We start from the raw sequence: 27,222 nt of genomic DNA, 5'->3' as shown, positions 1-27,222 counted from the left end.
CCCCCCCGGACAGCTCGCTCACCCTTCCTCTCGGCTCTGCATGACTGTCACAAAGGTAAGGAGCCGCTTTTCCCGCAGCCACCTCTCCCCGCGGATGCTCCCCCAGCTCCCCGCTCCCACTTCGGCTCTCCGGGCCCGGGGGGCAGCGGGGCCCGACCGTTCCCGGCAGCTTCGCTCGGCCCCTGGCGGCGGTGCTGCAGTTTTAACCCTTTGAGGGAGGGAAGGCGTTGGCCGGGGGTGGCCGCGAGCATCCGTCCCCCCGACGCGGCCCCGTTAAGCCGCTTTGCTCGGCAGCTGCTGCCCGGATCTCTACAGGTGGCTGCGGGCTTGGGAGGGGGGGGTAGAAAGGGGTTGGGGAGGGGGGGTCGGGGATCGGCTGGGGGGACTGCGGGCTGCAGGGGGCTCGGAGGTGGTGGAGGGAACCCATCCTGTGCAAAGCTTCCCGGTGCTCAGGGTAGTGATGCGGGAATTCGATCCCCAAATCTGCCCCTTAACTGCTGCAGCAGCTTCAGGTGCTTCCCCACAACGCTGCAGAGGAGGAAGGTCTTTCTTTCCTACGATTTCCCTGTGCCCCCGGAGCAGCGGTTGCCACTCAGCCCATCCCACAGTGGGCTCAGGGAGCCGTGCTGGGTGCTGCTGCTGGGGGTCCGGGCAGCGTCCCACTGCAGTGCTGTGATTTGTGTGCTGGGCCATGTTGCAGGTCTGGGAGCAAAGGGGTCCAGGCTGGAGCCTCAGTGTCAGGGTGTGGGCTCTCAGCCTTGTGCAGCACTACAGCTCTGTTTCTGGGCTCTGCTTCAGGCCCAGACAAAGCTTTGCCCATCGCCCATTGCCACAAAGTGTGGTGCGGTGCTGAACTAACAAACCTTGCATGGCAAGTGGAAGCAAACAGGGTGGGGGTCACCTAATGAACCCCCATATGGGACGTAGCCAAGGAGAAGACATGGCAGCTGTGTCCTGCTTGCTGTCTGTCACCCCATGTGAGGGCCTCCTGCTGGGAAGGGATGTGGTGGGGGCACGCACACTGGCACAAGAGTGATGGGGATATTGCTCATGACCAAAGAGCCCAAAGCAGCTCTAGGCTGATGCTGGTGAAGAGACAGAGGGGGAGGAAACCCCCCCACCCTGCGTCTCAGTCCTTAACAAATAACTTATGTTTCACTGCTTTGCTTTTGTTGGGCTGGCACCAGCGTTTGTTGCCGGCCATTGCCATGCGCACCGCGCTGTTGCCGTCCTGCTCTTGCTGCCAGCTGGACAAAGCCAGCAGCACTTGTGGATGCTGAAGGAAAAAAGTGTTCCCAGCTCTTGTGGGTGCTGAGAGAGGGACTGATGGGCCGAACGAAAAGGCTGAAAGAGCAGGGCTGCAGTTAAGGAGTCGCACGTCCAGGCGAGCTGATTAATTAGTCGTGCTTGTTAGCAGATTTTTTATTCGTTTATTTCCAAAGTGCAAACAGATTCATTCAGAGAAAAGGCAGGGCTGTAAGGAGAGCATGCTCGGTTGTACAGTGAGGGATGTGCTGGTGGTTTGCAGGGAGCAGAGGTGTATGCTGGGAAGATCCACACTGTGTGCACAATGTGCGCCTTCACCAAAGCAATGTAAAGCTCCAGCGCACCCCATGGGTGTTGCTTCCTGCGGAATGGATGGTCCTGATGCAGGCAAAGAGCTGTGGAGCTGCTGTGACATCAGTGCCAGGGGCTTTCAGCAGGTCAGGGCACAGACCCAGCTTTTTTTTTGCAGTGGCAAATGTGACCCGAAGCCACGGCTCATCTCGGGGTGTGTGGATGGAGGAAAAGCAAAAAACTCAAACACCCGTGGGAAAGGAGATTGCTGTTTGTGTCTCTGGGCTGCTTGCAGGGAGCTGCCGTCAAGGTGACACGGGGGACAGCTCTGGAGTGTTCAGAGATTGGGAACTGTGTTTGTGTCCTTGTGGGGAGGAAAGCAAAGGGCTCCTTGCATCCTCCCCAGTGCAGGTGTCCAGTGAGTCCCAGTGCTGTGGGAATTTTCCCTCAGAGCGTTCCTGCAGCAGCTCCTCCCATGCTGGGGCCGCTTCCTAGGAGCTGCTGGAAACAGAAGCAACGGGAAACGTTGGCAAACTTTGCGATTCATGCCTACGGGAAAATCCATTTGATGAGCAGGTCCAGGTGCCCAGAGCAGGCAGAGCGATCTCGGAGCCAACCCAGCGTGGAGAGGCACAAAAGGCTCTTCTGACTGTGGGGGTGAGCAGGGGAAAGCGAGGAGGGGGCGAGGCGTGCACTGCCAGGATGTGGAACGAGCTGCTTTCATCCACATCCTGAGCCACCCCCTTCCCTCCCACGGTGAGGAATGTGAGTGTTCTACCCAGGAGAGTTAAGTCAGGTTTTAAATAGGATGGAGAAGGATGGATTGAAATGCAGGAAGAGCCTACATCTCCTGCCTGGGGATCTGTCCAAATGCCAGGAATCTTGCACTGAGTTGCACTCTGTTGTGTTGTTGTGCTGCATTGCACTGTGTTGCGTTGCATTGTATTGCACTGTGTAGTGTTGTTGTGCTGCATTGCACTGTGTTGCATTGCATTGCACTGTGTTGTGCTGTATTGCACTGTGTTGCATTGCATTGTATTGCACTGTGTAGTGTTGTTGTGCTGCATTGCACTGTGTTGTGTTGCGTTGCATCGCATTGCATTGCTGCATTGTGTTGTGTTGTTATGCTGCCTTGCGTTGTGTTTCATTGCACTGTGTTGCCCTGCATGCTGTGCCATGCTCCCTCAGACCAGCTCTGCTTTCTCCAGGCTCTGCAGTAGAACCATCAACGTGAGAAGTGCTATAGGAATTGGGCAAATTCATCCCTGCTGTAGATCAGCTGTCCTAGGGGAAATCTGGGGCTTGGGTTTGGGATTTGTTGTGTGCAAGCAGACAAACAGTCCAAATCCATTATGCATAAAGGGCTTTTGCTGCAAGTTGGGCATTGCTGGAGGGCCGTGCTTGTCAGGAACTTGGGTAACCCCACACCCTGCATGGCTGGGGCCAGCTTGGTGTGGTGCTCCCAGCTCCTACCCTCTGCCAGAAGCTATTTCAAAAGGCTGGAGTACAATTAACCATGAACACAAATTAACGAGGGCCTGAGGGAGCATTAATTTGGGAAAGATAGCTTTAAAATGACTGGAGGTTTTTCTAAAGGGCACCGTTTAAATAGGATGCAGTCTGGGAGGTCCTGTGGCATGCATTAGATGTAGTTACCCTATGGTCTCCTCTGGCTTTATTATCTATTAATTGGTATTAGTCATCAAGCTACGCTGCTTAGATAACAGCTTATCCTCTTAGTTCGTGAGCAGATGAAGCCAAAACCAAAAAACCCGGAGAGGAAATTGCATCCACAATCTGTCGTGATCCAAGATAGTGAATGAGTGATGCAACTGAACGTGGTCAGCAGTAATTAACGCAGAGGCCTTAACTGGGAGGCCGGGAGTATGGCAATGCCATCCCTCGTGGTGAGCGGCACTGTCCTCTGCTGTCATTAAGGGCAGTTTTAGTGCCTGGGGCAAACGCTGATCCCATGGTAGAGCTGATGCTGGTTCAATGGATGCAGATTTGATTGCAGGCACCGGGCTGTGCTATCGGGCAGAGCTGTGTTAGAAATGGGCTTTGGGCAGCACAGCTCAACGTTGTCTCTGGAGAAACAGCCAGGAGGTCTTTGCAGACAGTTCACTAAAAGCCACATTGAATGCACTACTGTCTGAGCTTTGAGAAACAGCACCAGTCATGTTACCAGCACTCATCTCAAAGGGAACAGGGGCTGGGGAGTCCTGGAGGAAACTGGGGGATGTCCTATAACCGTGTGTAGGGCCGTGGAAGGAGGGATGGGATGGCATTGCTCCCAGTGCCAGTGCCAGGGCACGGGCAGCAGTACTGCATGGAGCACAACGCGCTCCTTTCTGTGCTGTGTTCACTCATCTTCAGTGCTGCTGGGGTTCCTGGGGGCTGGGAGCACACATAAGGGACCGCTTTGAGTCTAAAAATGGCAGCTCCCCATTTCCAGAAGCGTGACTCTCATCAAAGGCAACTCCTCTGGCCCACGGCTTTTTAATGAGTTTTAATTGTGATTCAATGCAGCATTAATCTGAGGCTTTGCCGTGGCCTGGCTGCAGCCAGCAGGCTCGCTGGGGGCTGTAATTCATACCACGCAGAATGCAACGCGGGGTCACAGCCCCCACCTCCCCCCCCCCTTCTTCTTCTCATGGAAATTTTATCAAATGATGAATAGTTCGATTCATTATCCCGCAAGCAGAGAGCATGGAGTAGCCGGATCCTGGATTCCTATCTCCCGAGTCAGTGTGCAATTACAGAAATCTGGCAGCAGGCAGAAGCTCCGTGCTGCAGCCAGCTGCTGGAGCCCCCACCAATCTGCATCGCATCGCTCACAGCCTGGAAGGGCCCCAGCGTGCAGCTCGGCTCCCACAGCTCCTTCCCTCCTTTGTTTGTCACCAAGTGGTGGCAGAGCCACTGAGCACAGAGCACGGCTGGGACCTGAGGCGGCGCTTGCATTGCAGAAAGCAGAGAGCCCAGATTTGAGCAGGTGACAAGGACAGCAGAGCCCCTGCTTGGGGACAGGGAGCTGCTCATCATTAGGACGTGTGGTCTCTGCCACCACAGCCCCCAGTGTGGGATTTTCCCCTTGGCACAGGGTGGTTTCTCCCCCCGCCACCCCGCTGTGCCAATCCCCAGGCAAGCTGTCAGCCCGTATGGAGGTGTCTGGCCCCTCCTGCACCAAGCTCCGGCTGTCAGCCCCATTAATATTCGTATTAGAGTGAGTGCTGCCAGGCTTTGCTAATGGGCAGGACCTGAAGGCTGGTTCCCAGGTCAAATGGCCGTTGGATGGGATGGGAACTGGACCCTGGGAGTGCTGGATGGGGGTGGTCACCAAACACCAAGCCCTTAGGGCTGCAGGGATGAGGTCCCTTTGCAGCTGTGGGAATGTTTGGATGGAACAGCACTGCTCTGCTCCCTGCACTCCATGCCTACAAGCACTGCTCCAGGCACACAAAGTATCTCTGCAGGTGCACCCCAACATCAGCATCCAACAGTGTCCATCTCTTCAGAGCTCCCCAGGCCCACCTTGCTGTGCTCAGGCCATGTGCAGGTTTGCCCTGTGCAGGCAATCAGACAACCGTGTGCTTTTACCTCCAGGGCCAATGAGCATCTTTTGCTTTGGTCTTTTGGTGGGGGAGCGGCTGCAAGCTGCAGGGTTGCATCATGCTTTGCAGTGATTGCAAATGGGAAGCTGGGAGGGGACTGTGGGCTGTGGGTGCTGCTATAACTGATATTTCCCTTCCTCCAGGATCGAGGAGTGCCCGTGACCCCCTGAGCCCCGTGCCAGTCCCAGGTGGCAGGCGGTGCCTCACGAGCCCACGGAGCCCAGCAGCTCAGGTGAGGAGCTTTGTGCCCACACCTATGGGGCTGGGGGGGTGGGGGAGGGAATCTGAGAGGATGGAAACAGCCAATTTTGGCAGAACGTCTTGCTGATGGAGCAGTGTGTGCTGAGCATCCCTGTGGGCAGAGCCTGATGGATGCCGGCGCCTTTCGGGGGCTGCGCGGCTGCAGATCGATTCCTGTGAGCAAAGAGCTTTGGCTGCTGCCATCACTGTATTGATTGCAGCGAAATCCAACGCTGCAGCGTCGTCTGCTCAGTAGGAAAACAGGAGTGGAGGCTGTGGCAGAGCAAGCAAAAAGCACAGGGTGGGGATGCTGTGAGATCAGTGGTGAGGGTTCCTTGCTTGCCCCAAGCAAGGCAGCTCCATTCTGCTGCTGGGGACGTCCCCCCCATCCCCAAACACAAGGCTGGGATTGTCTGGTGTGGGTTGGCAGGGGGGGCTGTGCTGCCTCCCACAGCCCTGCTCTCACTGGCACTTCCCTGCACGGCCAGGACATTTCTGCAGCATGAAGCATTCAGAAGATAGCATTTGTTTTTCTCTCTTTCTTTCTTTCTTTCTTTCTTTCTTTCTTTCTTTCTTTCTTTCTTTCTTTCTTTCTTTCTTTCTTTCTTTCTTTCTTTCTTTCTTTCTTTCTTTCTTTCTTTCTTTCTTTCTTTCTTTCTTTCTTTCTTTCTTTCTTTCTTTCTTCCTTCCTTCCTTCCTTCCTTCCTTCCTTCCTTCCTTCCTTCCTTCCTTCCTTCCTTCCTTCCTTCCTTCCTTCCTTCCTTCCTTCCTTCCTTCCTTCCTTCCTTCCTTCCTTCCTTCCTTCCTTCCTTCCTTCCTTTCTTTGTTTTGTTTTGTTTTGTTTTGTTTTGTTTTGTTTTGTTTTGTTTTGCTGTTGTTGTTGCTTTGTTTTGGATACATGTTGCCCCTCTGCTGGGGAAAATTTCTGCAGAAGCAGCTCAGCTGTCCAGGACCACAGTATGGGGATACAGGGACCTCAGCGCCGTGGGGTCTCTTGGCCTGTGCTGCTCACCCCACTGCACCCTCTTTGCAGCACAAATAACCTTCTGGGCTTATTCCTCTTACAAAGTTGGGGCTCAGCAAGAAGCCATGAAGGTACTGATGTCGGAGCTCCCAGCAGTTCCCTTTTACCCCAATTCTTTGTCCTCATCCCATAGCATCTTCCCAAGCACTCCCTCCAAGCTGCCCTTCTCTCACTTCTCACCAATGCATATGACTTTCCAGCTCTCCCTAACCAAAAAGCAGTGAGCTGAGCAGGGGATGGATTTATGGCTCCCTCCCACTGGAGGGTTTCTCTTGGCACATCGGTCACCCCACTCATTCTCCTTGAATATGGAAGAACTGCTGTAACGGAGGCTCCTGGCTCTGTGTTGGGTGATGTGTGACACGATTTGCTGGCGCCGATGTGAAACCTGTCCTCATTACATGGAAAGAGCATTTCGTCTCTTTAAATGTCTTAAAAAGCTCTCAGGTTGGGAACGAGCACTCTGTGTTTTCCCTGTTGCAAGGAGCTGTGAGCTCAGGGAGAGAAGGGCAAAGTCCCATGGACAGCAGTGACCCGGGGCACTGCCCTCATCCCCGTCCCTTTGTTCTGCATCAAAACATTTCCGCTGCCTTCGCCGGGTGGGAAGGAGTTGGGAAACAGAGTGGGAGGAAAGCTGTGCTTGTTTACATGAACCATCGGTGAGCGTGGGGCTGCTGTTCCTTCCCAGCACGGGGCCCAGAGCTTCCTGAGGGGGCACAGCCCCACGGTGATTGCTTTGGGGTCTGGGATGTGGGGTGACCTCCTGGGGGTGCCCGGAGGTGTGTAGTAGTGCTGCCATCAGCATGCTTTTGGGTTAGCTCCACTGCATCCTTTGATCACACAGGTGTCCCTTCTTACTGTCCCTCTGCGGTGGCCCTGGGCTCACCCACGTGATGTGGGGACACAGCCCAGCATGGGCAGCTCAGGGGCCTTGGCAGGATGCTGAGCTTGAGCTGGGTGCCACGGGGTTGCTAGGATTGCATCAAATGGATCGGCTTCATGGAGCCCCAAGGGGGCTGCGGGCTGGGACCATGTGGGAAGTGCATGGGAAGTGCAGCAGGAGGGGTGGGGATGGAGGGGAAAGCCTTTCCCAGCAGTGTGGAGACCATTCCCATGCAGTCAGTGGTCTCTGGATTGAAGAACTCGTTGACAAGTTGAGCTCAAGGGAAATCCCAGGCACTTCCTTCCAAACTGGAAAAAAAACTCGTCTGGCAGATACTGCTTCAGAAATGTTCATGTTGTGCTTTGCCTAGGCTGTGTCAATGGGATAAATCCTTCATGTCTGTAAGATGAGTCTCCCTGGTCTCTCCTCTGCCTGCTCCAGCGCTAATATCATCGCAACATCACATACAAACAGCATTGCTGCTGGCTCAGGGCACTGCTGGGGAGGCTTTGTGGCCATAGCTGCTGGTGTTCGGGGCACTGGGTGAGGTTGGTCTGGCAGCTATTGAATGCACACCCCATACTGTGGCACAACTTTGGAAACAGCACTTTGGGGCAGCCCTGCCATTGCAGCTCCCATTTGCTGGGGTACAGATGTGCATGAAACTGGGGGGTGGTCGGTGCTGTTCTGCACAGGGATGTGGTGTAAGCAGAGGTGCTGATGTGCACAGGGATGCTGCCATGCATGGGGATGCCAATGCACATGGAAGTGCATGGCCAGGGCAGAGCAATCCCAGCCGTGCGTTGGGATCCCAGCATGGACCACTCTTCCTCCAGCACTCTCATACTGCCTTCAGGCTTGGTGCCGTAACTACGCCAGCCCTGCAGGATGGAGGCAGACAGGCCACACCAAAGCTGATACTCCTGCTCTGCAAAACCCCATGATAAAAGCACAGTGCATTCAACGAGAATCCCTAATTGTTATTATTATTATTTTAATGCAACCTTCAGCCATGATGCGCTCTGCAGATGCAGCCTGTGCCCTGAGCTGCTGCTGCTGTGAGCCTGCTTTACAGCTGTGTGAGCTTCCTCGGGGCCCTGCTCAGTGCACGTATTACGGTGTTTCTTGCAGCCCACAGGTGTTTCCTGGGGCCGGGCTCAGAGCCGAAGTCATCTCTGTGCTTTGTTGCCTAGAAGAAAGTAGGTAGCAGCGCACACTTCTCCCCCAGCACCCCCACATCTGTGGCCACATCACCGGGGATGCTCAGGGCTGGAATCCAAAGTGTGCAGAGCATCCCCTGGGAGCGGAGGGCACCGACCCCAGCGTGTGCTGGGGCAGAGCAGTGGGAGATGCCCACTCTCAGTCCCCCGGGGTGTGCAGGGGTTGCGTGGGGTTTGCTGGCGAAAGCCCCCACCCCGGGCTGGCGAATTGAATGTTTTTGCTTTCCCTCTCTGCACAGAGATCTTGTGGAGTCAATGAGGGACCTGCACAAGTCTAGCGTGCTGGGGAGCAAGCACGGCAGCCTGGTGAGTGTCCCGCGCGGGGCATTTGGAGAAGGCTGTGACCGAGATGCATCCAAACGGCAGCACAGCGAGGGCAGCCCGGCCCCAGAACCAGCGGCTCGGAAAGGCCCTTTGCACGACGATGTGCTCCGTTTGTGCTCCGCTCCCGGCACTTCTCCCCGCCGGTGCGCTCGGGGCTGGGTGACATCACGCGCTGCAATGCGCGCTGCTTTCCATGTCGGGATTGTCATGAAAATGAGGAGCGGATGTGGCGGAATGTTAAATCTCGCTGTGCCTCGTTAGCATGAAAGCCATTAATGTGCACAAAAGCCGTTTTCAAGGTTGAATTGAGAAGCATCGGGGAACTGGAGAATTAAGATCAGCGTTTGTTTGGCTCTAATCTAACGTGCAAGGAACAATAAGCATTTGATGAGTAACGTAGGCAGCGCCGGGATCTTATCAGCACAGCACTGTGTAATTCCGAGCTCTTCTGCACAGAGTGGATTCTGACACCACAGACCCTACCTGTGCATGGAGCAGCTCTGGAGGAGCTCAGGTGGATGCAGCTCAGGGCATGGTGTGCACACCATCCCGTCCCACCCAGGTCCCTCCTGCTCCTGTGTTTTCCCCTCCAAATGGAAGAAATCCACTGGCTTATCCTACGGCTTGCCAACATCAATCCGTGGCCAGTATGTACGCTTGGGGCACAGGGGAAGGGGCTTGGGAAGCCCCTTGGGAAGAGGTTGAAGTTTCCTTGACCGTGAGGCTGGTGCTGGTACATCCTGGTGCTGGTGAGAAGTGATGGCCTGAAGTTGTGCCAGGGGAGGCTCAGGTTGGATATCAGGGAACATTTCTTCTCTGAAATGGCACGGCTGCCCAGGTTGTGGTGGAGTCACCATCCCTGCAGGGGTTCCAGAACCATGGGGAAGTGGCACTGAGGGGCACAGGGGACGTGGAGGGATGGTGGGGCTGGGGACCTCGGAGGTCTTTTTCCAACCTCTGTGGTTCCATGCTTCTTTGATTACTTTCCCTGAGAACCTCAGGGTGCAGGCAGGCCGAGCAGCACAGAGGACACACAGCTCTTTAAGGGATGACGGCAGGCTTTGCTGTGTGACTGCCCACTGCAGCATTTGAGCTCTTTGCACAAGCTCTGCTCCTCAGCTGCTGTTGCCAAGACTCCCAACGCCTGAAAAGACGCATTTAAAAATAAACCCACGGAGACAAGAGCTGGGCCCTGCTGCTGCTGGTAGGCAAAGGCTGGGGCTGCCAGGAGCTCAGATGGGTGCCCAGGCAGGGGCTGGGCCTCGCTCCTTGTTCCCATTACCCAGCGAGCTGTTCCCAGGGCGATGGGCTTTTGTGTGCCGCGCTCCGCCAGCTGACGTGGGGCTGCAGGGGAGCCTGGCACAGCATCTCCAGAAGAGCTTTTCATCCTGGAAAACAGAAAAGCCTGGAAAACAGAAAGGTTCTTTGTGTGTCGCTTTGGTTTACTTTTAATGCAACTGCTGCTGGAGATGCTCCCTGTGCTCCTTGCTCCTGCACGGACTCATCCTTTCCTTGCTCCCAGCTGTCCCACAACACACGGTGCAGCTCCACGATAGGTGCAGCTCTGTAAAGCCCCAAAGTGTCGACCAGGCGATGCTGTGGGAGAGGAAGCTGCCTGTCCTTTCCCTGCATGAGGTTCCTCCGTGTCCGTGCCTCCATCCAGCACTGCTGTGTATGGAAAATCCCCTCCTGCCTGACCTACATTTCATGCTGCTGTTCTTCTGCTGCACAGATCTGTGCAGTGGGGCGATGGTGGGGTGAGATGCTAATAGCAGCTGTGCCATGGACCTGGGTGTGCTTCCCTACTCTCTGCTCCTGAGGATTGGCACAAAAATGATGCACCAACAAATGCCCCAGACAAGGCAGGGTTTCTCCTAAGGGTGCACCTTCAGCGGTGTCCTTTTTCCTTACAAAGTGCCACAGGAGCCACCAAAACCTCCCCAAATCTGCTCCAGCCGTGCATGGTTCCTGCTCTAACTGTTGTTGTGGAAGAGGTTTCCTTCTCCCAGAGTGGGATTTCGGGACGTGCTCTTTCCCTCAAGTACTTAAAGAAGTAAAACATTGCCATAATCTGACAAAAGCTGGAGCAGAGCGGAGAGATTCCCAGCTTTCCATGAGGTCTAGGGCCTCTGTGGAGCAGCGTGGTTGGGGATGGGGTTTATTTCAGTGCCTCTCTTCAAAGAGCTCCGTCGTGTTTTTCATGGAAGTTCTGCTCAACCTGAAGCGAGGGAGGGGCTCTGCAATGAAAGCAAGCATCAGAATCCAAGCACAGAGCAGAGCTGGAGCAAACCTTGGGAACAGTGGCACATTGCTCTGATTTGGGAGATGGGCGGAGACAGCTCCAAAAACCCAGCAGCATTCTTGCAACGCCTCCCAGCTATCGAGATGGAAAAATAAAATGCCCATTCACCTCAGCAGAATGTATAGAATTACTCCAAGAGGCAGTTTCCTAAGAATTATGTACCGTCAGGTTACAGCCGCTCTGGGTAACAGCTCCCAGCAGTGTTCCTGGCTCTGCAGAGCTCTGTGCAGGGCCAGGAGCTGCTGCAGGGCTTTGGGGATGCTGAGGCTTAGTGCAGGTGATGGCCAGGGCGTGCTGCACGTGGCTGCTAAATTTAGTGGGGTTGTCTGGCTCTGAGCATCGGCTGCCTGAAACAGCATCAAGCCAGGGCTAAAAGTGCAGGGGAAGGAAGGAAATGCTATATTTCAGTGTGAGTTTGGGGGGATTTCCCCAGCGCTCACTGCTGCACTGCTGCCAGAGCACCCATGCCTTGTGGGACACGAGGGGTTCTGTGCTCCATCCTGAGCAAAGCTCCCACTGCCCCGGGAGGAAGCAGAGGGGCTGTGAGGTTTTTCCAGCATTTCCTCTTCCTTTGTCTCCATTGAGTTGAAATCCTTTGGGGAAGGGGCTGCTTTCCTCCCCATTGTGCAGACCGTGGGGTAGGAGATTGTTCTCATCCTGGTGGGGAAATTGGACTGGTGGGCAACAATCTTCCATAGCAAAATGGTGTTTCTTGGTTTCTTGTGAAATTGCGTAGTTTGTTGGGAATACATCCCTGCTTGCAGCCCCTTGGGTGCCAGGTTCCCAGCACGAGGTTGTGACCTAAAGCCTTGGGGGACTCTGTGCTGGTTGGGGGTCTCACACTGTGGGGCCACCCACTCATCCTTGTCACTGCTGATGGTTCCTCACCCTGGAATGAGCCTGACAGATGGAAAAGGCAATGGGAAAAGGTCTCTTTTTCTTGGCCAGAAGATCTCTCTGCTTCATTTTTGCAAGAAAATCCTCCTGCATCCCCACGAGGAACGGCTTTGGGCCCCCACTGGGAGCATTTCCATTGACCCAGGCCATTGGAGCACAGCAAAAGATGTTGAGATTTTTATTTTCCGATCCAGAAGGCTCCAATGGCATGAGAACCTCCCACCAGCTGCAATTCCCTGCTGCTCCAGGGTGCCCAAGTCACCGCGTCCCCCCTCCATCCGCATCCCCAAAGCACAGCAGCGTGGGGACCTCAGCATCACCCCGCAGCATGAAGATCTATTGCTATAGCAGGGAAGCCTGCCAGAACAATGGATGTGCAGGAAGCGGGGCACTGTGCAGCCCCCAGACGTTTCCCGACATTCTGCTGCCGTTTCCGGGCTGTCTGCAGCCCTGGGGCTGCTGGCTGCTGTTTGCAGGAAATACTGAGGGTGAAGGAATGGCGCTGGGGATCTGGCCAGCAAAGCGCTCTCGAGCCGATTGCTTCCTCCCAGGGTGGGATGAAGGCACGCCCGGATTGGGGTGAAAGAACAAAGAGATGAGAGCAAAGCAAAAATGCTGAAATCCTGAAAGATGCATCTCTGCTTGGGGCGGGTGGCGCGGTGTGCATCCATACCCAGAGGGCAGGGATCTGCACCTTGGAGCTCAGGGCTGTGATGCTTCATTTGGCAGCAGCTCGTTGAGCTGAGCTTGATGCAGGAGGATCAGGAGCCCCTCTTTCCACGACCAGGGCATCCTCCTGTGTGGGGAGATGTAAAGAAACAGCTGAGTTGAGCAGGGAAATAGGAAGAAAATGGCCTTCAGGTGGGATTTGTGGTTCTGTTGCAATAGGAATAGAGTGGCATGGATGGCAGAAATGGGAGAAAAGCCTCATCTAGGGAGAAAGCAGAGAGCTTGAAAGCTATTTAAAAGAAATCCTGTGTGCTTTTTAAACTTTATATATAAAGATGTTAACATTAGCTTCAAAATGGGAACTCATCTATCCAGCAAAAGGAAAAGATAAAACGTAGTGGAACTCTTGAAAGAAGCATCCTGGGCTGTGCTGGGGTTCCTCCTCACCTGCCGTGCTCTGACCGCTTGGGCAGATCTGGCACTGATTCACAGCGCTCTGTTGGATGTGAGTTTGCATTTTCCCCCCAGCAGAAACGTTTCCATCCTGAAATAAAAAGCCCATCTGCTCTCATTGTGGGGTAAATCCCCGAGGATCTGCATCCCCTTCCCTTGCAGCACCGCCTCCGATGCTGCGGGGTGCAAACCCAGCCAACCTGTGCGCCCACCTCCTGATGCTGACTTTGCACAGGTTCAGGGCCAATGCTCAACGCTGGCCATGCATCCTGCAGAGGATGCTCCTGGTGCTGCAGGGCTGGGAAATGCAGCTCTTGGTGTGATGGATGGGTGCAGGATTCACCGCTGCACCCCTCCTGCTGTTGGCCCTGCGATGCAGATGGAGATTTACTGTCCCGTGCCCCCAGCATTGCGTTAAGCCTGGTAATGAGCCTGTTGTATGCATTAGAGGTGGAAACACTGCTGCCTACACTTTGAAGCATTCTTCCCCCCTGTTTGGGAGATGCTGCTCCTGCATGCCTTGCTCTGGGTTGTCCACAGTCCTGTGCTTGGAGGAAGCCCCTGCAGTGGTGGGGATGTTTGCTGGGGTTGCCCCTTGCTGAGAACTGCAGGTGACCCAGCGTGCTCACGTGCCTTTATCAGAAGCTATGAGAACGCTGCTCCGACTGTTTGGATGGAGCTGAAAGCAGCTTTCTTTTTACTCACAAAAAGCAAAGTGGTCAGCAAAAGCAGTATTGCCCTCCTGTCTGTGTGCACCTTGCTGCAGGGAGCAGGGCAAGTGGGGAATGCAAGGGGAGAGCTGTGCAAAAGGAGCAGAGCAGATGCAGCCCCACAGCTCTCTGCTGCTCGCTCATTCTGCGCTCTCTCCTTCTGCACCGATGCATGCTTTCATGTGGTTTGGCCTAATCCATTTCCAAGTCATCGCATTAAAAGCCTTAATTCCTTTGTCATACGCACATGAAGTGGTCGTGCTGTCTCCTCGATGAGCCGTGCATGCTGAAAAGGCGGCCGCCCGCAGTTCCGCAGCAGCGCGGAGCCTTTCCGTGCCCTTTGGGAGCTGCATCTTGCAGCGGGGACAACCCCAATATTTTTTCAGGGTGCTGTGCTCACAGCTCTGCCCGGCCACACCTCGATGAGCAGCGGCCGTGGTGCGGCCAGCGCTGCCCAACAGGAGCTGGAGAACAGCAGCACGAGGGGGTTTTGCTGGCGGCGATGCTGACGGCGCTGTTTGCCCCACAGATGTCATGGCGCCCGCAGTACCGCAGCTCCAAATTCCGCAATGTCTACGGGAAGGTGGCGAGCAGGGAGCACTGCTTCGATGGCATCCCTATCACCAAGAACGTGCACGACAATCACTTCTGCGCCGTCAACGCCCGCTTCCTCGCCATCGTCACCGAGAGTGCCGGCGGCGGCTCCTTCCTCGTCATCCCACTGGAGCAGGTGAGTGCCATGCTCCTGCTCGGAGCATCCCAGCTGTCCTGCAGCATGTGCCCGGCTCTGATCTCCTTAGTGGGGCTTCTTCTGTGGCGAAGTCAGGATTTATGGTTGCCTTAGGGAACTGGATTTGTTCTTTAGGAAGAAAATGCAGCATTTGGACTCCATGGTCTTTGTAGGTCTCTTCCAACTGAAAATATTCCATTCCATTCCATTCCATTCCATTCCATTCCATTCCATTCCATTCCATTCCATTCCATTCCATTCCATTCCATTCTACTTTACCCTATCCTATCCTATCCTATCCTATCCTATCCTATCCTATCCTATCCATTCCATTCCATTCCATTCCATTCCATTCCATTCCATTCCATTCCATTCCATTCCATTCCACTCTACCCTTCCCTACTCCACTCTGTTCTGTTCTAGTCTATTCACCCCATTCCATCCCCCATCTCATCCCACTCCATCTCATCCCACTCCACTCCACTCCACTCCACCCCACCCCATCCCACCCCATCCCATCCCATCCCATCCCATCCCATCCCATCCCATCCCACCCCAAAGCTTGGTGCTCTGGGCAGCCAGATAGGGGGAGTACAGCTCTGCGCCTGGGTTTTCTGCTGCAAAATCCCCATGCAAGGCCTGCAGACAAGCTCTGCTTCCTCAGCCAGCACAGCCGAGCTGAGCCTGTGTCTGCCCAGGTCCTGGCTGTGACTCATCTGCAGCAGCAACCTGACAGCTCCAGAAATGCCATTTTTGACGTCACCTCATTGTTAAGAGCTGGCGAGAGGAGGATGAGGAGGAACAAAAATACACCAGTACATCAGCACTCCTCCATTCACATTGGCTCTCCAGCCTGCCACTGGGGCGAGGGCACACTTCTGTGCTATGGACGCAATCAGAGCATGTACTCCTTCCCCCTGCAGCACTGTGCTTTCAGAAGCTTCCCTCTGCTTCTTGCATGAGTGCCCAAACCAATCTGCACATCCCCCATTCATGCAATTTTAAACCCTTGGAAATTCAGCTGATTCCCCAAAACTGCCTTCTGAGAGCACAGTGCGGGATGCGGAGCTGTGGGCAACGGCTGCTTCTCTCCCAGACTTTTCCCCACGTAACATCCACATCTCTCCTTCCTTTTTATTTAATTTCCCGAGTAGCATCAGCTACAGATGGAAGAAATCATAATCAGCATTTTAATTGCGGCACGCAGCTTGACTCTTATTAATATTCTGCAAACAAGGAGCTTTGGCGGAGCTGCATCGCTGCCTCCTGCCTGCGCCCCGAGCTCAGAGCACACCCATCCACGCCCCATGCAGCCATCCCAAATCCTGAGCCATAACCCTAATTTGCCAGCAAATTACTCTTCTTTTTCACTTCTTTTTTTTCTTCCTGGCAAATGGAGCACAATGCCAGGCTGTCATTTGCAACCTGTTCTGAAGGGATGGTTGGCCCACAGAGAAGCCCAGCGCTGCGGTGCACTGCTGCTGCCGGATGGTCCCCACTGGAGCCCCCTTGGCTCTCCGTGTCAGTTGGCTGCACGCTCCTTTGTACAACCTAATAATTTCATTATTTTTCTTAAATAGGAGCTGATTAGCTCATTAAGAGTAAACTAATTTTCTTTGGAAATCAGCAGCCACCTAATTAATTGGCATCCATATTTAGCTGAACATAATTAAGGTAACCTAGATACTGCGCATCTACTCGGGGTCTGATTTGCTGCCATTTTTCCTTCTTCTTCTTTTTTTTTTTTTTTAATATAAATTTTATTTTTACATTTCTGCCCTCTGTTCTCGCCAGAAATCTTCCCCAGAAAAATGCTCTGCTTTGTGCTGTGAGCACCAATGTGAATGTGTTTGCATACGCTGGGCCATATGTTCCTCTGCACACCAGAAATTCAGCTCCTTGCAACTGAAAGCCTTTGGGTGCTCGGCAGGAGCAGAACCCTCCTCGAGAGCAAACAATGTGCAGACAATTCCCAGGCCTGACCTGGGGCTCAGAGAAGCTGAAGTTGTGGAACTGGGAAGGAAATCCCATGTATTTTTCTGGGAGCACCTCCCTCTTTCATTCTGGAAGGAGGGCTGTGGATGAGGGAGCCACAGAGCAGTAGGAAAAATGGGATTTGGAGGTGACATGTCTACCTTCTTCTTCCTTTCCCTCTCCTTCATCCTCTTCTTTTCCTTCTTCTTCTCCTCTTCCTTCCTTTTTTCCTTCTTTTTCCTCTTCTTCTTTTCCTTCTTTTCCTTCATCTGGTGCAGAATGGGCTTAACTGCGCTGTTAGAGCCGAGAGCCTTTTTGCATCTTCTGGGTTTGGAATCAAAGCTCACACAATAGGAGGAGGCTTTGTTTACATGTAGGGAGCCAGAACCCAGGGCTGCTGCTCACGGCAGGGCTGCTGCTTGCAGTCTGTGCTGTGCCTTTAGCTGTGTCCCCACTGCCCATGGGCATCCATCCCTCGTGCTGAGCTCCGAATGGCCCCACAGCACCCCAGGATGCTTCTGTGTTGCCCATAACCCAAACTGAAAGGAAGAGCTCTGTGGGCAGACCGTTCCTGCAGCCCCCGGGGAGCAGTCCTGCCGTATCCCCCATCCTGCCCCCCATCCCATTCCCATCCTGTCCCCAACCACAGTGACAGCTGTTGAGCGGAGCAGCAGGCACAGTGCCCAGGGCAGCCATCCGCCCCCACTCTGCCTTTGTTGGCCTGGGGAGCCGATGGCATCTGCTCAGCTGTGTGCCAGTGGCATTGCCCTGGGGACAGCCACTGATGGTGGCAGGGAAGGGGATACTCAGCACGAGGATGCTCTGCTCGCTCCTTGGGGCTTTCTGCAAAGAAAAAAATGCGTGGGTTTCAGTATTTCTCTTCAATATGAAGCAGTGCCCTGAGGGCTTTTTCTACCTAAAAGCTCAGGGCTCGGAACTCTCTTCTGGTTTGTACCATACTTTGGTTTTCTGTCGATTTTTCCAGACCTGATTTTGGTCTGAAGGAGCCATCTGCTTGTAACCTCGAGACGGGGAAAGAAGGAAGGCAGCAGTCCGGGCTGGTGGCAGCGATGTCCCAGCATTGCTGCACGCACTGCCCCGAGAGCGGCGGGGGCAGCGGGCCGGGGAGCCGACCTGCACGCAAGTGCCTGCACCCTCTGCCGGCTGAAACAGAAACCCCGTCCTGGGTGCCCAGCAAACAAGGGTTTGGTTTCAGTTTTTAGTGCCCGTCGTCCCATCTAACGGTAGCACTGCATGGGTTTTTGCCTCTTTAATTAAACAAGCTCGATTCCAGCTGCTGCTTTTATGGGGCAGGTGAACACTGCTGCGGCAAAGCTGCAGCTTTGAACCGGTGCAAAGTGCTGTCGGAGCTCCCGTGTGCCCTACTTTGGCCTTCAGAGCACAGGGCTCTGGGTCTGCTGTGTCTGGAGAAGTAGCTGTTACCCAAAATACAGATTATGGATGTGCTGCAGTGAGGCTGGGCAGGAGATGGACATTTATAGCCTATAAATGTATTTATATCCAAGGAGGGGGAGTGACTGATATTTCAGCCTTCATCCTGGCAAAAGTGCTAAGCAGCAATGCTGGTTACTTCTCCTGCTCCACTTTGCATGGCTTGGCTGCAAATAGAAGGAGCCAGCAGCCCTGGGGATGCTGAGCAGCTGGTAACTGCAGTGAGAATGGAGGAGGATGGAGGAGGATGGACCTGAGCAGTGCTGCTTCCCATGGCCGTGGCCATGCAGAGACGTGGCTGCTGGTGCACAAGTGCTGGAAGCTGCATGCAGCAGAAGGGAAAGCCTGCAGGCATCTGTATTTATCCAACTGTTGGGCAGAAACATCTCCAAGAGTGGCATCCATCCCTCCATGCACATAAGGGAATGGCCTTTGGGGAAACGATCTGCGCAAACGCTGAGCACAATCACTGCCTCTCAGCGCAGTGCCATCACCAGCAGAGCCCAAAGCTGCCCAGTGACCAGACCAGTCCTCTCCTTGCCCTGACGACCCCCAGTGCAGACGTGCTGCCCTGCAGTGCCTGCAGCTCTCTGAGCCCCCAGCTCCGGTGCTGGCAGAGCACTGTTTCCCATGGTTGTTCTGGGTCTCTGCCAAGGATCTGTCCCGTTTCTGCCTTGCTTATGCTGCCTCAGGTGGAACTGGTTCCTAATGAAATTCGGGTCAGCTGCGGTCACCTTTGCATGTACTGAAATCAGCCCCAGGTCAGCAAAATTGGTGTGATTTTCTCCTCTCTTCTCAAGGAGGAGAGACCTCCTCTAAAGAAGGCAGCAGCAAATGTATTTACTCTTAATCTCAGCCACTAGAGACTTGTGTGTACTCAAGGATTTCCGAGGAAACCCTGCAAATCCCTGAGGCTCAGGCAGCCCTCCCTGATCCCCTAAAGCAGCACGAGAGCAGAGAGTGCAGGGGGAGGAGAAAATTCCCCTTGTCCTGGAGGTGGAAGCAGAGCCTCAACAAGGAAGGATTTTCCCATTAGGACAGTCATCCCTGTCCTGCAGCAGTATGTCCATCCTGGGGTCGTGTGTCCATCCTGGTGCCACTTGTCCATCCCCCTCAGAGCTCTGTGTGCCCCTGGTCCATCCGAACCATTTGTGGTAGCAGGAATTGTTTGTTGCCCCTTTTCCCTGTGAGCATCACACGAACACTTCTCCATGCAAAGCACTCCTGCCCAGTTGCTGCAGCAGCCGTGCAAGGCTCCTTCCAACCCCTGCTGTGAAAAACACCGAAGTGCTGGAGCCTGGAGGCAGAGCCCGGTATTAAGGAGCTGCTATTTGGGTCACTGAGCTTTGGGCAGTGTGGGATCCATGCAGCCTCGGAGCAGGATTAGGATTCACTGCGGTTTAGCACTGACAAGGTGCCTTCAGGAGAGGCCGCCCAGGAAGCACTGCCCTGAATCCCTGATTTTATAATTATTGTTCTCTTTTTGTCACTGTTATTGCTGCTTCCACTCCCCCCGAGGCTCCTTCCCCTCTCTGAGGTGCCCTGGGCATGGGAACCGGCCCACTGCTGCTCCGTGTATTCAATTGGTCTTAATTAAAACTCCTGACTCCTTGCACAGAAACCATCACCAGCAAGCAACCCTGCTCTGTCCTCCTGGAAGCTTAATGTACTCTGACAAAAACCCATCAAATCTACTTTGCAAAGGAAATTACTCAGCTGGTTGCTCAGAATTAAAGGGATTGCATATTAACTAAAAGCTCCGTCCTGGAATTCAGCAGCTGCTGCATGCATCCCTGCTCCAGACGCTGCGTTAATCGTGTCCTGCAAATAGGGAAACGGGGGGAAGCTGGATAATGTGAGCTGTGAGGGGAGGTGATGTCTGCTGTTGCGCTCCATGTAACAACCCATAAAGCAGAGCTGTGCATCCCATTAATTCCCAGGAGATGGCAGGAGGGAGGGGGCTGCAGGCTCAGTGCTAATGAAGCACAGCCATGCTGCATCCCCTCCGCCCCTGTGCTCCACCTCGGCTGCTGGCTCCCGGCATGGAGAGCCCAGGGGGTTCCCTGATGTCTGGTGGACACCAGACCCCCCCTGCAGTTCTGCTGTGGTGGGCAGTGCCCCATTGCCTGGTTTTGCCACTGAGTACAACAAAACTTCCTAATGCATAGGTGAAGCCTTTCTTGCTGTGTGTGCAGTTGTTGGGATGTAGGCAAAGGGAAGCAGAGGGGGACACGGCTGCAACGGCTGCGTGGTGAGGAGCAGCTTGGTGCAACTTCCAGTTGAAATGCTTGTTTTTGTGCCTGCTGAAGTGAGCTGCAGGGCTGGGGTTTGAGGTGCACACACTTCATTTTCCCTCGTGTTTCCCAGTGCCTCATGCAATGGCTTTCTGCACCACCGTGCTGCAAGTAGGCAGTACCACTGGCAGATGGAAAGCAGGCGCTGGGCCCTGTGAGCAGCCTCGCTTTGCCTTGCAATTAGCAGGCTGTGTCTTCCTGAGAGCAAATTAATTCAAATAAATCCTCCTGGCAGCAACGGTGCAAGAGTGAGCCGCTGGGCCTGATCCAGCTGCTCAGAGCACTCCTGGCCACGGCCCTGAGCTGTGGGTCCTTAAAATGCAGCATGTTATCCTGCCTGTGTTCCTTTGTTCGTGTTAAATGAAGCCAGGAGCTCGATACTCCGAAAGGTCAGAGCTGGAAGGGCTATGAAATATTTAGTGGCTGTGTCGCGCTGACCTACTTATCCTGCACGCTTCGAAGCTCACCACCACCTCCTGGGTGCCAGGGATGCAGAAAGGGCCAGAATGGGATGTGGAGGGGCTGTGGGGTCCTGGTGTGGCTGCAGGAGCGCTTGATTCTATGATTCTGTGGTTGTGTGGTTCTTTGGCCCTGTGATTCTATGGCTCTATGGCTCTTGGGCTCTATGATTCTATTTTTCTCTGTCTACGACTCTATGATTCTATGCTTCTATGCATCTGTGGTTCTTTGGCTCTATGATCCTATGGTTCTGTAGTTCTATGGTTCTATGACTCCATTACTAGGAGTCAATGGTTCTGTGGTTCTACAGCTCTGTAGTTCTATGATTCTATGGTTCTATGGTTCTGTGACTCTATGATTCCATGGCTCTATAGCTCTATGACTCTATGGTTCCATGGTTCTATGACTCCATGGTTCTGTGACTATGACTCTATGACTCCATGATTCTGTAGTTCTATGACTCTATGGTTCTATGGTTCTATGACTCTATGGTTCTATGGATCCATGACTCTATGGTTCTATAGTTCTATGACTCTATGATTCAGTGGTTCTATGGTTCCATGACTCTATGGTTCAATGGTTCTATGACTCTATGGTTCAATGGTTCTATGACTCTATGGTTCTATAGTTCCATGACTCCATGGTTCTATAGTTCTATGACTCTATGGTTCTATTATGACTCTGTGATTCTATGGTTTTATGACTTTGACTTCATAGTTCTATGACTGATTCTGACAGCAGTGCATGGGGTTCATGGGACCAACCTGCAATGGGAACCAGCATCAGGCTGTACCAGGAGCTGTGTGCTGTTTTCTGCTGCAGCTTCCCTCACCCAGCTGACAAGCGTCGACCATTTGAAAGGTCTTGAAGGGTTTCCATCCATGTGAAAGGAGCACATCAACTGGCCTGGGATAGCTGCTGCATTATTAGCATCATTAAGCAAGAGAGTTCATGTTAGTAAAGTCACTGGGGATTTGGTAACTGGAATATCATGGACACATGGACCATGGTTGAGATTACTTGCAAAGTTTGGGAGGAAAATACCATCTGTTTCCTAATTCACTTCATGGTTGATCTGCCCAGGGATGAGGTTGGTGCCTCTCCAGTCCCAGCTATTTGTCTGTGGTTTCAAGTGGTCATACAGAGATTTCTTACCAAACCCCCCCGCTAGTGGTGCAGGAGCTCATGTGGAACAGCCCTGTGTTTGCAAAAACCTCTTAGCCTGCAGGGTTCAGCTGAGCCTTCCCAGGGAAAGAGCACCCTGGTGAGCTAGGGGCTGCCTCCTGCTAGGGCTCCAGCCTTAAAAAGACAGGGCTGTTTTACTGAATTTTCTCTCTCGTTTTTAATCACAGACAGGCCGGATCGAGCCAAACTACCCCAAAGTCTGCGGCCACCAGGGCAATGTGCTCGACATCAAGTGGAACCCCTTCATTGAGAACATCATCGCCTCGTGCTCCGAGGACACCTCGGTGAGTGGTGCGCTGCCCTGCTGACGGCTCAGCGAGCAAAGAGTGGGCAACAGGAAGACTGTGCAAATCCACAGCTGTGTGGCACACTGTGCACATCTGCAGCTCGTGTGCCATCGGTGTAGGGGCTGCTGCTGGGGATCAGCCCCTCTGCTGTGCCCTGTGCCATGTGGCATTGAGTGCTGCTCTTTCTGTGTCCCTGCACAGCTGTGCACAGTGATGGCTTTTTGCAAGCCCAACAGCAGTGCTATTATTAATCCTTCCTGCTAGCAGAGACCGCAGGGCTGCGGCTGCGCTCGTGTCCTGGTGCATGCAGCAGTGTGAGCCAAGGGCAGCCCTGCCACTGGGGGGACACTGAATCAGGTCATCTGTATCAGATGACATCTGCCTCCCCCTTATTTGCTGGATGCACACGAGTCCATTCCAAAGAGTGTAACGGAAAGGAAAAAGGCTCTACAAGGGAGCGGAGCGTGGCCCATTCTGCATGGCAGAAGCCAGGCTTTGGGGTGACCCAGTTTTTGACAGCTCACAAAGACACTGCATTTCACTGAATGCTCTCACCCAACAACTCGTCCTCTCCTTCAGCACCACTTATTGGTATTTTTTTGGTCACTGAGAGCTTGTCAAGGAAGTGTTTCAATGGGGAAGAAATGCAGATCATGGCTATGAATCATGGGGAGCTGTCTCCCACCTTAGATGATAACTTCTATACATTGCTAGGGAGGATTGCCCTCCTGCTGGGGATATGACCTCCCAATATGTGTCCTGTGCAGGTGCGGATATGGGAAATCCCAGAGGGGGGCCTGAAGAGGAACATGACGGAGGCGGTGCTGGAGCTGTATGGGCACAGCCGGCGCGTTGGCTTGGTCGAGTGGCACCCCACCACCAACAACATCCTCTTCAGCGCCGGCTATGACTACAAGGTGAGCCCAGGGAACTGCATGCAAACAGCTCCTGGTGTCCAAAATGCAACCATGCACCGTGCCTTGCACCCTCCTGTAGGCGTTGGTTTTGCACAAGGGGTGACCCCATAAAGATGGGCTGAGGGCTTTGGAAGCAATGAGCAAGCGGTTTCAGCACCCAGATGAATTTTAGGATGGCCCAAAACACAGCCTCACCCCCTCCACAGGTCCTCATCTGGAACTTGGACATCGGGGAGCCCGTCAAGATGATCGACTGCCACACGGATGTCATCCTGTGCATGTCCTTCAACACGGATGGCAGCCTGCTGGCCACCTCCTGCAAGGACAAGAAGCTGCGGGTGGTAGAGCCGCGCTCCGGCCGGGTGCTGCAGGTGAGGGGTCTGGAAGGGTCTGCAAATAGGGGCACAGGAGGGATCCCCAGTCACATCACAGCCCTTTGGGTGGAACGCAGTAGAAGCTAGGAACAGGCAGCAATAGGAATGGAGGTGGGAAGGTGCGTGGCCTGGGGGAAGGCAGTGGTTTCCTGGCGGTGTTCATCTCCTGCCCTGTCCTGCAGGAAGCCAGCTGCAAGAACCACCGTGTCAACCGCGTGGTCTTCCTGGGCAGCACGAAGCGGCTGCTCACCACTGGGGTCTCGCGCTGGAACACACGGCAGATCGCGCTCTGGGACCAGGTCGGTGGCTGGGACTCCCTTTCAGGGTACCACAGCTAAAGGTGGTCTCAAAATGCCCAGACTGGGGGGCTGGGAGAGCCCTGCCCATGGCAAACCTCACTGGGGTGCCCTGCTCTGCATCCCTGGATGGGAGCCAGGGCATCTCCAACCTCCAGCACTACGTTGGAAGGCAGTGGGCTTATCCCAGTGCAATGCAAACCCTGTGACGTCTCCATCGCTGTACGGTTAAAAGCAATTTTTCCCATTGTGCAGGAAGATCTCTCCATGCCCCTCATTGAGGAGGAGATCGATGGGCTCTCGGGGCTGCTCTTCCCTTTCTACGACGCAGACACTCACATGCTGTATTTAGCTGGCAAGGTCTGTGGGCTTGGTGCCGGCACGGCAATGCTGGGAGCTGGTGCTGCAAACACCAGAACAAATCCCCTGCAGGTCGGGGCCAGGGGATGTTAGCATGATCAGTGCAGCTCTAATCACACTCTTCTCACTCCAGGGTGACGGCAACATTCGGTACTATGAGATTGGCTCAGAGAAGCCTTACCTGAGCTACCTGATGGAGTTTCGCTCCCCTGCCCCGCAGAAAGGACTGGGTAAGGATGGCAGCTCGCCCCGCTGCTGAGCCTTCCTGTGCAGAAGGTCAACCGCAGGAGTGCTTAATGAAATGATGCTGGTAGATGCATCCTGCAAAGCAGACATGAGGGGGGGCTGGATGCCATGGGGCAGCCAATGGAGGGTTAATCCAAAGCGTCCCATTGCTGAGTCTCTTTCTGCTGATGCTAAGCCTTGGTCCCTGCCAGGAGCACTCACTTGTTCCTCAATCAAAGCTGCTCATCCCTTTCCCACTGTCCCTATAAAAGCCCCTCTCTGCCCCACTGGGATGCATTCAGCCACACGTGGGTCTTGTAATGATGTGACCCACAACCTTTTGGGGTCCTGGCTGGCTGGGTCTCAGCGTTTGCAGCACTGGGGGTTATTAGAGGGGAGTTATTTCACTCACCATTCGCAGGGGTGATGCCGAAGCACGGGCTGGATGTGTCTGCCTGTGAGGTCTTCCGCTTCTACAAGCTGGTCACCCTGAAGGGACTCATCGAGCCCATCTCCATGATCGTGCCAAGGAGGGTGAGTGCCCTAGGGGTGGACATCCTATCCAGCAGGTGGGTCTTCTTTGGTCCAGCCTCGGACCTTCCCATGGTAACATTTCCAACACACACAGTTCCCAGTGGGTGGAGTTTGACCTGTGGGTAAGATGGGGACATCTTCAAAAGGTGCATTTCTGTACACTTCTGCCCTTGGCTGCTGCCTTTTGCTCAGCATCCATCAGCCCTCAGTTGAGTGCTGCAGCCCAGAGCAGAGCTCAGGGCCCTTTGGGAACTTTCCAGCTCTGTTGTCATCCTGATGGGTGACATTCATTTATTCTGCCTGCTGTAGACCAAATGCATCCTGTGGCCTCCACAGCGTGGCACTGGGCAGGGACAAAGGTGAAAGTCCTGTACAGCCCTGCACAGCCCTGGGATCGCTGCCTTGCAGAGCATGAGCTCAGTGCACAGCCCTGGGATGCTTTCTTTCTGGTTTGACTCAGCACAGCAAACATGGGTTTGTTGTTTTTCCTGGATGCTGCCACGTGGCTGCATTATTGCACGCTGATGGAGGGAGGGAGCAATTGCAGTGCATGGATGGGATCCTTTATGGAGCTCGGTGCTTTTATTTCCCTGTTCTGTAGTCGGAGACGTACCAAGAGGACATTTACCCCATGACCCCGGGCACGGAGCCGGCCCTCACGCCAGACGAGTGGCTGAGCGGGGTGAACAGAGGTAAAAGAACGAACCACAGCCCTGCAGGCATCTGTGGCTCAGTTCTGGCAGTGGGGGGAGCCCCAAAAGCAGCCCTCGCTCAGCCCCTGCTCTGCCCCCAGACCCCATCCTGATGTCGCTGAAGGAGGGCTACAAGAGAACATCCAAAATCGTCTTCAAGGCACCAGTGAGAGAAAAGAAGAGCGTGGTGGTGAATGGCATTGACCTGCTGGAGAACGTGCCGCCCCGCACCGAGAACGAGGTGGGGAGCACCGTGCTGTTAGTGTGGCCCCAGGCTGGTCGTTTGGGTCCTTCTGGGGCATTTTGGGGGGCAAGGTTCGTCTGCAGCCCAACCAGCTGCTGCGCTCTGGCTCTCTGCTCCCAGTTGTGCATTCCTGGGGCATCCTGCTTTAAACCTGGTGGATGCACCCAAATGAGCAGTGTGATGCTCCTGACTTTTCTTTTAATTAAATCCTCCTGGAACAACACTGGGAAATGCTGGGGAAACATAGAGGAAGCTGGCTTTCTCACAGGGTGCACACACAGGGTAGGGAAATGCAACCCTAGCAAGGAGGAAGTGCGTTGCTGCCGTCGCATTGCAAGAGCAGCAGAGTTACAAAAGCAACGGGGTTGGAAAACAGAAGGGTTGCAAAGCAGGAGGTTATGCAGCAGCCCCGCTGCAGCTCCGCTCCCATCTCCTTGCAGCTCCTTCGGATGTTCTTCCGGCAGCAGGACGAGATCCGGCGGCTGAAGGACGAGCTCTCGCAGAAAGACATTCGGATCCGCCAGCTACAGCTGGAGCTGAAGAATTTACGCAACAGCCCGAAGAATAATTAACTTCCAGGGACGTTTTATAAATAAACTCTCTTTGTTTATACTCGCTCTTTAATTTTATTGTATCCACTTACACAGAATACGAGCCAGAAGTCAAGTGACCTGCCAAGAGCCCACTGCTAACTGGAAACAAGTCCTCGTTGCCTCGTCTGCACTCAATGCAGCTCCAGCACAAAGGAGGGGAGCTGGGTGCACCGGCTGCCCTGGAGCTGGCAGAGGGCACCGTGGTTCCTCGCTGTTAATCTTTTTCCTATGCAAAACGTGACAGAGATTCCCTCGGCTGCTAAACTGGAACTGGGTTAGCACAGCGCGGGAGCTGCAAATGGTGTTTGTGCGCGTGGTCACGCAGCACTTCCTTTAAATGTTGAAAGAAAAACATGGAGAGCAGTACGGCTGGATGTCCTAACCACAGAGGTATTTTTGCTCCTTCCCCTCCACGGAGGGACCTGACCTCCTCCTTTGCCCCTGGACAAGGGCGTGAGGGCACAGCACACCCACGTGTACAATCACAGGTTGTGAATTAGGCCTTTAGCGCACACCAAATACTGCTAGTTCCTCTCTTTTCACTAAATCAAGTCGCTGAGTCGCCTAGCACTACCTGTGCAATGGTTTCTCCCTGTTGATTTTTGTTGTGCCCCATACCCGACGCTTCCCCGTCTTTACATTCCATGTGCTGTCATTGCCTATTATTTATGCTATCACGGACTAGTGACAAAATAAAATGTTTTCAAGATAGCAAA

General features: G+C 54.0%; 1 protein-coding gene across 6 annotated transcripts; it reads left to right on the top strand.

Moving 5' to 3' along the window:
- On the top strand, positions 1–27,222 carry CORO2B (coronin 2B). Of its 6 annotated transcripts, none has more exons than XM_048956227.1 (14): positions 1–55; positions 5,312–5,400; positions 8,775–8,841; positions 14,420–14,620; positions 22,152–22,268; positions 23,039–23,188; positions 23,395–23,559; positions 23,745–23,861; positions 24,114–24,218; positions 24,352–24,448; positions 24,865–24,977; positions 25,579–25,669; positions 25,771–25,910; positions 26,354–27,222. In XM_048956227.1, the coding sequence occupies exons 3-14, from the start codon at positions 8,791–8,793 to the stop codon at positions 26,483–26,485; spliced, it is 1,479 nt and encodes a 492-aa protein (XP_048812184.1). In that variant the 5' UTR covers positions 1–55; positions 5,312–5,400; positions 8,775–8,790; the 3' UTR covers positions 26,486–27,222. The 6 variants fall into 6 exon arrangements, with proteins under 6 accessions (XP_048812184.1, XP_048812188.1, XP_048812185.1 ...); XM_048956228.1 differs by lacking the exon at positions 1–55 and adding an exon at positions 209–315; XM_048956225.1 differs by lacking the exon at positions 1–55 and adding an exon at positions 1,976–2,214.

Source organism: Lagopus muta, chromosome 10, assembly GCF_023343835.1.
Source record: "Lagopus muta isolate bLagMut1 chromosome 10, bLagMut1 primary, whole genome shotgun sequence".
NCBI lineage: Eukaryota > Metazoa > Chordata > Aves > Galliformes > Phasianidae > Lagopus > Lagopus muta.
The sequence above is the reverse complement of the archived record's forward strand: the minus strand, read 5'-3'. Positions and strand labels throughout refer to the sequence as shown.